This window comes from Crocodylus siamensis, chromosome 1 (genome assembly GCF_052110815.1).
Source record: "Crocodylus siamensis isolate JL-2025a chromosome 1, ASM5211081v1, whole genome shotgun sequence".
In the NCBI taxonomy this organism is placed as follows: Eukaryota; Metazoa; Chordata; order Crocodylia; family Crocodylidae; genus Crocodylus; species Crocodylus siamensis.
The window spans coordinates 232,821,911-232,834,282 of record NC_143395.1 but is presented as its reverse complement, the minus strand read 5'-3'; the positions used below and the strand labels follow the sequence as shown (position 1 = coordinate 232,834,282).

The following is a 12,372-nucleotide window of genomic DNA, read 5'->3' as shown; positions in this document are numbered from 1 at the left end:
AGTATTTATGGTTAGAAATATATGTACCATTATTTAAGATGAGTACATCTGAATGTGTGTTAGCATCAGGTAAAGCAGGGCTATCCAGTGGGAGGCCCATGGGCCAAATATAGTCTACAAGGGGTTAAATTGCAGCCCTTGGGCTCCAACCTGGCTATCCCCTCACCTCCATTACTCCTGCTTCAGCAGCTGCATCCAAGGGCTCCAGGCTTGCCTCTGCCTCAATGGGTAGGGTGGTGCAGCACTGGCACAGCCTTCAGTATGGGGGGAGCCGGTAGGCCAGGGTGCCTGAGTGCTGCAGAGCAGTGGAGAGTTAGTTGCTGGGAAGCTCAGGGTGAGCCAGGAGTCTGAGCATTCAATGCAGCAGGGGTTGTGGGGTGTACACAGGGTATTAGGAGCAGCAAGGGATGGCCCAGGAGCATGGTACAGTAGGAGGGGCAATGTGACCCCCTGCTGGTGCAGCCTCTGCTAGTGTGGCCCAAGGTACTTGTGGCCTCTAGTCATTTAGTACTTGGATAGCCCTGATGATTAGGCCAGGGGTAGGCAACCCCCTGCATGTGTGCCAGACCATGGCATGCAAAGGCATTTTTCTTGGCCTGCACACCTCGGGGAAAGGCCTGGGGCTGTGGTGCCACAACAAGGATTGGGTCCCTTGCGGTTCCCCTGCCATCTACCCTGGCATCCTGCTGACATCTTACAAGTTGAGGATGCAGGTGTTTTTGGCACTGCCAAAAAACATTGCCAATCCCTGGATTAGGCCATCATTTGGCAAAACGGATGATATATAGTGAGTAATTCAGGGGTCTGTGCTCTTTAAATGTGAGGGTTAAATAAATGGTGAAAGTTTTTTTGGTTTGTTTCAGACCATCAGACTGTAAGTTGAGTGAGGCATGAGTCTTGTAGAGGTTGAGGGGGGCCCAGCATGTAAGCATAAAATTAAAGATGGATATTATGCCTTTATGTATGGAAAAGAGTGAAAGCAGCATGGAACATTCCTTAGCCTCTTCATCATTAGTATTTCAGCAGTTTAAAGCTATTTACTAAATCCTAATCTTAAGTGAACAGAGCTTATTCATTGTACTCTGCAGAAGTAGTTTTCCACTTCTGCTCTCTTGGCTTCTTACCCTTTTAGCTTTAATTTGGTTTACAGGGTTAGCACTTAGTAGGTTCCTGAAATCACTGAATAAATCACTGGGAAGATGATTAAATCTAAAGGACAATGTGTTATAAATGAATCTTTATATTCACTGCAAGGAAGGGAAAGGAAATGCAGCTTCAGATGACAATTTTCTACATCCGTATGGTCTCTCAATTAAGTGAAAATTCTTGAAGAAAGGAATAAAGGTACAATATAGGGACGGAGATAAATGAATCATCCCTGATGTATTTAATATGGAAATGGACTGTGATCTAACATCCAGAGTCTGGAATAGACTTCTCCCAGAAGTGGTGCAAGCACTTGCTCTGGATACCTTTAAGAAATAGTTGGATGCTTATCTTGCTGGAGTGATCTGGCCCCAGCTGTCGTCTTGCCCCTTGGGCAGAGGGCTGGACCGGATGATCTTGTGAGGTCCCTTCCAGCTCTAATGTCTATGAAATCTATTGGGTACATCGGTAGTACTATAGTTCGTCCCCTCCCACCAGGTAACGCAAGTAAGCAATTTCTAAATATATCTCTTAAAGCAGTGGTTCCCAGCCTTTTTTTTGCTGTGACCCTAAATTGGCCACCAACAGGACTTTCCAACCTGGTGCTGTGGGGGCTTCTGGGAGTGGAGTGCAGCAGCAGGGGAGTCACCATTGCCCCCTTTGCACAGTGGCCCCATCCCACCTGCCCACTGCTCCCAGAATGCGCACATGAGTGTGTGTGTGCAGGCCATTCACAACCCTACTGAGGACCCCCCACGACCCTGATTTGGGTTGTGCCCCTGGGTTGGGAACCAGTGTTTGAAGACTTTAGTATAGAAAATGCTAGTGATGTAGTGTTAACTCCTGTGCTTTAATTTCACGTGGAGAAGGAGGGACACTCCCTGTCGCTTCTTTTCTGTATCTGTCAGGTACTCCCACTTCCCCTTGAACCTTTATGCTTTCCTTTTCCCTGTTCCACTGGTACTGGTAATCAACTCACCTCCTGCCCATCTAGTTAATTCTGTTCCTTTGATTACCCGGAGGAGTTTATTTCCTTTACATCTCTAAAGGGTAGATATATTTCCTACAGTTCTGTTTTGTTTGAGGCAAAGAAATAGGTAGTTTTAAAAAAAACCTGCTGTTTGATCAATTTATCCTAGTGTCTACTGTTTCCATTTCAAGGCCAGAAGAGCAGTAATAAATATTGAACATTGAAAAGAAGTTGGCATACAGAGCATTTTATTAAATAAAAAGCTAATATCTAATCTTTGCAGACCTGTTGGCTCATCGCTTCTCTTTTATCAGTCGTTGTGTCATTTGTGTTCAGCAGACTATTCTCTTTGCTAGCTCAGTTAAAACTTATTAGCTGCTTCTTTCAACACCAGGAACTTCAAACTCTTTTTGTGCTGAGGGTTATATTTTTTTACATGCCATGGGGTGGTACTATGAACTTGTAGGGTACATCTCTGCATCTACATGTGCAGCCCTATTAGGCTGCGTGAAACTAATTTACTACACCACAGGTTGGTACTTGTAAATACAAGTACTGTCCTACTGCAGAATTTTTTAGCATGCAGCAGTGCACATGTTGACAAGGACTGGGTTGGATGGAGCAAAAGGATGCTTCAGTGCAAGGCCTGCCTGCTGGCTAGCCCCACACTGGAACACCTTCATGCCCCAGCCAGCCCCTCTACAACACATTGAGCTGGGTTGGAGCAGCCCTGGGCTGGCAAGCTGACCTCCTGGGCAGACTGACTGCCTGGGTTCCCTGCCAGCTGGGGCTGCTCCGACCCAGCTTAACATGCTGCAGTCCAGGGTGTATATGCAGATATAGTGCCCAGGAGCAATAAGCTCTGGAGTTCATTGCTTTGCATTAATAGGTACATGTTGATAAGCCCGTATGCTATAGTAGTTTTTGATTTATAGACATAACTAACCATATGGGCATCTCTGGAAAATGGTATAGGATCATAGGAAAGTAGGGTTGGAAAGAAAGGTCATCCAGTCCAATCCCTGGCTCAAAACAGGATCATTCCTCAATAAGCAGCGAATTGTCTGTTCAGGCTGCTCTTCAAAATTTCCAGGGATGGAGATTCCACAACTTCTCCAGGTAACCTGTTCAAATGCTAGATCACCCTCATAGTCAGGAAGTTCCTCCTAATCTCCAACTTAAATTTACTCTGTCACAGCTTGAATCTGTTGCTTCTAATTCTGTTCCCTGTGGCCACAGAGAAAAGCCCCTTTCCATCCTCTTTGTAATCATCTTTCAGGTATTTAAAAACTGATATCAAATCCCCCCTCAGTCTTCTCTTCTACAGACTAAATAACTCCAGTTCTTTCAGCCTTTCCTCATAAGTCATGCCTCCCAGGCCCCTAATAATTTTTATTGCTTTTCATTGGACTTTTTCCAGTCTATTCCCATTGTTTTGAAGTGTGGAATCCAAAACTGGACTTCAGGTGAGGCCTGAATAGAATAGAACGGGAGAATTGAGCATCATTTCCTTTGATTTGCAGGTGTCGCTCTTGTTAAGGCCAACAGTATACCGGGTTCTTTTTTGCAATAAAACACCCTGTGTTCCTATTTATCTTATGGTCTCCTGTAACGCCCAGGTTATTCTCTTCAGTACTGCAACCTAATCAATCATTCCACAGTCTGTATTGCTGCTTTGATTTTTTTTTTTTGCAATGTCAGTATTAATATTGGTCTTGTACAGACATTTGTTTTCTCCTTAATAAGTCACTGTTTTTGGGATTGTACAGATGTTCAGAATTTTTCTTGCAGAGTAAAAATGACTGCTCTAGGAGAAAAATGACCTGGGAACAACCAGGGTTAAATCACTTTCAGCAGTTTCTCTTTGGAGAGTGAATATCTGTATGTGCCAATTGTCATTATTTCTGTCCTTTACATGCTTCTTCATTCTCTGTTTCTCGCTTTCTCCCTTTCTTGTTTTTATAACCAACTTCTCTATTATTTTTTTCTTGTTCTGTTCCCTCACACTTTCTATTTTTATTTTTGCTGATGCCTTCTTTTTTTGCTGCGTATAATTTTTTTTTCCACCTGTGGTTTTTTCATTACCATTTTTTTTTGTCAAGAGTAATAGTAGCATTCTTCACCTGGAAGGATCTATAATGGAAAATAACTAACATCCTAGACGATTTCATTTTTTGCAACAGGGCTGGTTGCATGAAATTCTTCTATGTTTGACCACACTCTTTAGTTAATATAGCTGAGCGGTCAGGCTGTTGTAATGTTACATATGTAAGCTCATTCATTACATTGTTCATTGTAGATGATTGAGATCCATGACATACCTAGAATGATGAATGCCTATTTGTTGAGGAAAATTATAGCATTACTATTTTAAATATGATTTTCAAAGGCAAATTAAATACATGTATCAAAAATTATATTCTGTAATAGAGGCCCCAAATAGCAGATTTGAAACTTAAAATGTTATCTTTACAAAATAAAGTAGCCAAATTATTGTATTTTCATATTGTAATACAAATAAAATAAAAAAAATATACCTTTTGGACTCAGGATGGAATAAGACATTCTTACCCTAAAGGTGATAGTTTTGATATGTTGTTTACATTTTTAGAAGAAGCGTTTAGAATGAAAATGTTTTCTTGGCCTGAATTAATGCCACTCTTAAGGTGTGTGAGCATCCTTTCTGATCTTTCTGTTTTTGAGTACAGTTCATAGATTTCACAGACATTAGGGCTGGAAGGGACCTTGGAAGATTGAGTCTAGCCTCCTGCCCAAGGGGGAGGAAGTCAGCTGGGGTCATAGGATCACAGGAAGATAAGCATCCAAATTTTGCTTGAAGGTGTTCAGTGTGGGTGCTTTAACAGTTTGCAGTCTTGGTTACACGGCATTAACAATATTTTATATATGGAAAAACTAACAAGGAAATAAAGTGCTATGTGCTTCTAACCTGATTCCTTACCCCAGTGCGGAGTTGTCCTCTGGAACCATCCCTCTTTTTGCAGGAGAGGCCTGGGAGGATTTCTTCACTGTTATGCAAGGTGCATTTTTTCACAAGGTTCTGGAAAAGTATGGGTCTTCAGTGTACAGGTGATGCAGGATTTGGGTAACTTGAAGATACAGTAGTGAATATGTTATAACATTTCCTTCCTAACTAAAATTCAGAGTACCCCAAGCATTCTGGAGAGCAAGGGGGTGTGGGGGGGGGGGCGAGGGCGAGGGGGACTGGGCACTGTGTGTGTGTGTGTGTGTGTGTGTGTGTGTGTGTGTGTGTGTGTGTGTGTGTGTGTGTGTGAGAGAGAGAGAGAGAGGGACTGGGCACTGTATAACCTCCTGGAAGCTTCCTCTTATCCGATGGGTGCCTTAGGATTCCGTTGTCAGGTATGAAAGGGAGCAATTCAGAGGCTAGAAAAGTAAAATGTATGTTGAAAGTAAATCTGGAAAACGCTTTAACCAAATGACTATTCCTCATTGAAGGCTACTATTGTTAATCACTTACTAAAGTTTAGGTTTCTATTTTCCAGTTATTTGCACATGTAAATAGAATCATTATTTTAAAATTATTCCTTCTAATGTAGACCAGTAATGAGATTGTGTTGTTTTTGCTATGTGACTTGAACTGATGAGATGCAGCAACATTTATGTATGTATGAAGAGTGTTGTGGAATATACAAATATCAAGAGAGATGCCTACATAAATGAAAGAAGATTCCTGTATCAAATAATTCCATAAAATGGCACAACTTCTTCATACTATCCACCATTAGAATACTTTTTCCAAGTCCATAGAAACAGTGTCATATTAAAATTCTATGTAGGCTTTTTATTTCATTTGTAGAATTTGTCTGAAAAACATATGTGAAAATGCATTCTTTCCAGTCGAGTACGTCATGTCATTCTTGGTTAATGCAGCAGAGGCTGATGACTCAGTGAAACACATTGTGCTTTTCTGTTGCTATCAAATGCCTATGCATGCATTTAATAAAATATTTGCACGCAAGCCACATCCCCTACATATGCATGGAAGAGCATACTGCACAAAGTGAGGATAGGAATCAAAATCAGGTCTCTGAACGTACATTAGCATCTTAAATATTTTAAGAAAGTTTAAGCAGTTCATATGTATGTATTGGGGTGTTTTATTTCTTGCATGGATTTTTCCTAAACTAACTACAGTTTTATTTACATATGTTCTACAGGTGAATACAATTTGCTGGAATGATACAGGAGAATATATTTTATCAGGTTCAGATGACACCAACCTGGTTATTAGTAACCCCTACAGCAGAAAGGTAAGTTTTCCTGGCAGATAATAGCTTTTTTACTAGTAAGAGTAAGTGCTTGTATTAAAATTAATACAAATGAATTACTCGTGAACATTTTATACATTTTCAGTATCATAGGATTATCTTTACAAACTTCTAGAAAATGTTTCTGTGCTCTTTTAAGGATCTCTGCTTATGCTTTATAGGAGGTAGGCATTGCCCAGCTGAGGGCCACACAGACCGCTTGTCCAGAGTACAGAATGTCGTTCTTATGGTAGTTTACATAAATTGGAGTCAGTTTCAGCTGCTGTCACCTTTATCATGAGCATGTATCCCATGTTTTATTTATTTCAGTTTAGTTTACCATACTTCCCTCTAATCTGCATAGTATAAATGTGTAAAATTCATAGTACATAATGCAAAACACAATGTGGACAGCTCATACGTGAGAGAGTACCAGCACTGATTTTTCTATACCTATTGTGGGGGTGGCCAGAGTTACTCACCCTGGGAGCCGCATGTGATCCTCCACCAAAGTTCAAGGGTGGGGGAAGTGGGGGGGTACATGCCCTGCCCCCTCCCTGCTGTGCAAGACCAGTGGCTCCCAGATGAGCAGTGCACAGCAGTGAGATCCATCCCGCTTCCCACTTTGGGCTAGCCACGACTCTGTCCAGCATCCACCTCACCCCAGCTGGGCAGCACTTGCCTCAGCCCCACTTCTCCCTCATCGCGGGGGCTTTGATCTGTCCCCCAGTGCCCCTTCCCTCCCCTTCCACCACACCAGACTTACCAGCTGCCCGCAGCTCTCCAATCTGCTATCGGCTGGTATCGGAAATTGGATCAGTATCGACCAATATGCCTCCTTAAAAATCAGCTCTTCGTATCAGCCCCAAAAATCTCTATCAGTGCACACCTACTATGTTTTAAAATTACTTTAACCTTGTGTTCCAGTATAATGTGACCATGTTCAAATCTGGACTTTGTAATGTGGGAAAAGACCTGAAATTTCCATACTAATGAAATTAATTAGATGAAATGTGGCCAAGTATTGCATTTTTTAAGATTTAGGTATGGATTAGATAGGGTGGTCAAAGTGATTTGCATTATGTTTATTTCTGTAGAAGTGTGAATCCTCATACATGATACTTAACGGTGATAAAATTGTACTATCAGTCAGGAATATCTCCCCAGGTTCCATCCCATTATATCAGTGTTCCAGCCCACCTCTTATTTCAGAGAGGAAAAACAAATGCTTTAGAGACACTTGGCAGTCAAGGGGGAGGTGGGTGATATTCAGTTGGGAGGCACAGGGTCCTGAATGGTCAAGCTGGGGGGCAGCTATGCTTCTTTTGAAGAGCTTTAATAGATACATAGTTATTGGCAGGGGTCCTGGTTTTCTCTGATAAATAAAGAATCCCCAATTTTTGTTTTAAAAAATTAACCCAAAATCCACATATTTCCATTGTTAAAATGAAACACCACTTATGTATAGATATATAGATAAATAGATATATAGATATATAGATAAATAGATATATAGATATATCGATATATATAGTGGTGTTTCATTTTAATCACTGAAAAATGTGGATTTTGGGGTTACTTTTTTTTAAACCAAAAATTGATTATTGGTAGGGGTAGACATATGACCTCTACCACTAACTGTCCTTCCCACCATGCCTCTAGTCTCATCTCTTCTACTTTGTAGATGAATCTTGAAGATCATCTTTCCTTTACTACTACTGGTGGCAGTGTGACAACTCCCAACTAGTTTATCAGTCTGGAATCTTTTGTTATAAAATACAGGCAGTTCAGTTATGGAGGAAGATATCTGTGGAACAGACTTCAGGGGGAGTAGGGAATAATTTCCCAAAACCAAAAAAGTATTAACAGGGGACTTGATGAATGAACAGTTTTGTGGCAGAGCAGGATACATTCCTGTAATTTAATCTGCAAGATTTATTATGTATTAATTTAAGGGTTAGTCTTTTTAAACAGTGTGTTTACATACTATTGGTCTAATTAATATTGAAGATTCCTTTTATTATTAAAAGATGAGATACATAAAATAAAATTTAGCATATAGCCAGTTGTACGGTTTCATCTCCTTTCTTTGGAGATTTTATATAGCAACAGATGAAAGTGGGAGAGGTTTTTAATGTTTAAAAGTCAGAATGCAATGCAATAAGACAGAAACAGGAGAACAGTTAAGGAAAGTTAAGTTTACAACTTAATTTTTTAAGTTGACTAGATTTCGAATTGATGTTAAGTCTTTTGGTCGGGTGATGTATAAATAGATTGGAAACCAGTACTATACATCTACATTGTGGAATGGAAATGTAATCCTAGCAAGGGTACGTGGACTTAAGGTAGTTTTTATTTAGCTAGTGAAGGTAACAATATTTGTGAAGACATAGCACCTTGACTGGGGTGGATCAAAATAGATTTAAAAAAAAAAAAAAAAAACCTAAAACAACAGTTTAAAAATATTTAATCTGGGAGGAGGCTGGCTGTGTGGAACCAGGCCGGGTCAAGCCCCCGCCCAGGACCCTACTTGGCCCAGCCCCCCAGGGAGCCACGCAACCAGAGCCGCGTGAACAGGCTGCGTAAACAGGCGCTTGAGTTAGCGCAGGGGAGGGCACGAGACCCTGCTTGCGACCCACCCCCCCAGAGTAGTCAGCCCCAGCCATAGCCAGCCTACCAGAGGCATGACACGGATGGGCACGCGCCGCACCCCTCGGGTCCCCTCGGGCTCTGCCGCCCCCCCATCGGGCACCTCAGAGACGGCCACCCAGATGGAGCCCATGGTTCTGGGCTCCACGCAGACGGAGCCCCTGGCTCTTGGCTGCGGGGGCTGCCTGTCCCTTTTTCAGGCTCTGGGGCCCGGGAGCATGGCCACCTCCCCTTGCGGGGTCTGCTCCCTACTGGGGTCTCTGGCATGCCAGCTGGAGGAGCTCCAGGCCACAGTCCAGAGACTGTGTGCCATCAGGGACTGCGAGCAGGAGATAGACTCCTACTGCCAGGCCCTTCTCTCCTGGGAGCCGCAGGGTAGAGCACTGTCTCCCTCCAGGACTAAGGAGGACTCTGGGACCTCCCGCTCTGCCCAGTCAGGGGCATGGACCAAGGTGGTCAAGGGCCCGAAGGCCCACCGCACCAAGGCCCCTCCCTCGCCGGAGCTTAGCAACAGGTTTGCACCTCTTGCAGCCCCAGCAGAGCCTGCTCAGCTGCCGGCTCCCACAGGCAACCCAGGCTCAACCGCAGCTACTGCCCCCGCTCTCCCCAAGACAAAACGAAAGGTGTTTGTTGTGGGAGACTTCATCCTGTGGGGCACTGAGGGGGCAATTTGCCCCCCCGACCCCTTAGCGAGACATTGCGGAGAGGATCCCACAGCTCCTCCGGCCCACAGACCACTACCCCATGCTCCTTATTCACGTGGGCACCAGTGACACAGCTCAGAGCACCCCCAGCCAGGTCATGAGGCGCTACAGGGATTTGGGAGCGGGGCTTAGAGGTCTGAGAGCTCAGGTGGTGTTTTTGTCAATCCTCCCAGTCTCGGGCTATGGGCTGAGGAGGGAGAGGAGGATCCACGCAGTGAACCAAAGACTGCAGAGCTGGTGTCATCGGGAAGGCTTTGGCTTCCATGGCCACAGCCCGCTCTTTGGCGAGAGAGGCAGCGAGCTGCTGGGAAGAGATGGCCTCCACCTCTCCCCCCTGGGGAGGAGGCTCTTCTCAGCCGGGCTGGCTGACCTGCTCCACCGGGCTTTAAACTAAGCCCGCTGGGGGATGAGGGGACTACTGCCACTGCTGGCCCACTGAACAACCCTTGCAAAGCCAGCAGATCAAGGCACTTAAGGGTACAATCTGTGGGCAAGGCAAGAGCCCCCAAGGGCACACTTGCCTGCCTGTACACTAATGCCAGGAGCCTGGCCAACAAGCAGGAGGAGCTCATCCTCCTGCTCAGTGCAAAGAATTATGACGTCATTGGGATAATGCTGACCTCGTGAAGGAACATCTTGAGAAGCTGGATACCTTCAAGTCAGCCGGCCCTGACAATCTGCACCCCAGGGTACTCAAGGAGCTGGCGAGTGTCATAGCCCAGCCCCTGGCATGGATCTTTGAAAACTCCTGGCGCTCTGGTGTAGTGCCCGAAGACTGGAAGAAGGCCAATGTGGTGCCGATCTTCAAGAAAGGGAGGAGAGTGGATCCGGCTAACTACAGGCCCATTAGCCTGACTTCTGTCCTGGGGAAGATCTTAGAAAAGTTTACTAAGGAGGCCATCCTTGATGGACTGGCCCAGGCTAACATTCTAAGGGATAGCCAGCACGGGTTTGTTGTGGGTAGGTCTTGTTTGACCAATCTCATTTCCTTCTGTGACCAGGTGACCTATCACCTGCACCAGGGAGATGAGATTGATGTCATATATCTTGACTTCAAAAAAGCTTTTGATCTGGTATCCCATGATCACCTCTTGGCCAAACTGGCCAGTTGTGGCCTTGGCTCCACCACAATCCGCTGGCTGGAAAATTGGCTCCGTGGTCGGACCCAGAGGGTTGTAATTGATGGCAGTCCCTCATCGTGGTGCCCTGTGACCAGTGGGGTCCCTCAAGGCTCTGTCCTGGGACCCATACTGTTCAACATCTTCATTAATGATGTGGACATTGGAGTCAGGAGTGGACTGGCCAAGTTTGCCGATGACACCAAACTTTGGGGCAAAGCATCCACGCCAGAAGATAAGTGGGTGATCCAGGCTGACCTGGACAAGCTCAGCAAATGGGCAGACGAGAACCTCATGGTGTTTAACACCGAAAAATGCAAGGTTCTCCATCTTGGGAGGAAAAACCTGCAGCATCCTTATAGGCTCAGCAGTGCTACGTTGGATAGCACTACAGAAGAAAGAGACTTGGGGGTCATCATTGACCAAAGATGAACATGAGCCTGCAATGCGATGCTGCGGCTAATAAAGCGACCAAAACGCTGGCTTGCATCCATAGATGCTTCTCGAGCAAATCCCGGGACGTCATTCTCCCCTTGTACTCGGCCTTGGTGAGGCCGCAGCTGGAGTACTGCGTCCAGTTTTGGGCTCCACAATTCAAAAAGGATGTGGAGAAGCTTGAGAGAATCCAGAGGAGAGCCACGCACATGATCAGAGGTCAGGAAAACAGATCTTACGATGATAGGCTGAGAGACATGGGACTCTTTAGCCTGGAAAAGCGTAGGCTCAGGGGTGATCTGATGGCCACCTATAAGTTTATCGGGGTGACCACCAGGATCTGGGGGAACGTTTGTTCACCAGAGCGCCGCAAGGGATGACTAGGTCGAACGGTCACAAACTCCTGCAAGACCGCTTCAGGCTGGACATAAGGAAGAATTTCTTTACTGTCCGAGCCCCCAAGGTCTGGAACAGTCTGCCAGCGGAGGTGGTTCAAGCACCTACATTGAACACCTTCAAGAGTATTGGATGCTTATCTTGCTGGGATCCTATGACCCCAGCTGACTTCCTGCCCTTTGGGCAGGGGGCTGGACTCGATGATCTCTCGAGGTCCCTTCCAGCCCTGCTGTCTATAAAATCTATGAAATCTGATTTTTTTTTTTTTTAATTTAGATTTAAATTATAATTAAGCTTTCCTTTTTAGAAATAAATCAGTTTAAAATGAACTTTGAATTTAATATAGCATAGGCTAAGATATATATTTGCTTTTCTCTCTCTCTAGATATATATATCTATTCACATCTCAGCCTCCTGAAGGCTCAGATCAAGTATAATCTAGTAACAAAATTTCAACTAAAATATGTTCAGTCATTGAGCCTTTACCAAAAGCTCTGTGTTGGACTGCTTTTATTCTACATAAAATGAGGGGGAAAACATCTAAATGGATTCAGAATTTATATTACTGGATGCAAAGGATCAGCAAAATCATCACAGATATTGGAACCTGGCCTCTGACTCCAGTAGACACTATCATATGTACTTCTTGATCAAGATTATCTGCTGGG

At 44.4% G+C, this 12,372-nt stretch overlaps 1 protein-coding gene across 6 annotated transcripts in view; it reads left to right on the top strand.

Annotated features, from left to right (window-relative positions):
• DCAF6 (DDB1 and CUL4 associated factor 6) overlaps positions 1–12,372 on the top strand; it is a 142,424-nt gene that overhangs the window by 32,578 nt on the left and 97,474 nt on the right. For all 6 annotated transcript variants that reach the window (XM_090058962.1, XM_090058952.1, XM_090058935.1 and 3 more), the window contains exon 3: positions 6,313–6,405. In XM_090058962.1, coding sequence (XP_089915088.1) covers positions 6,313–6,405 — 93 coding nt within the window. The remainder of the gene's footprint in view (positions 1–6,312; positions 6,406–12,372) is intronic.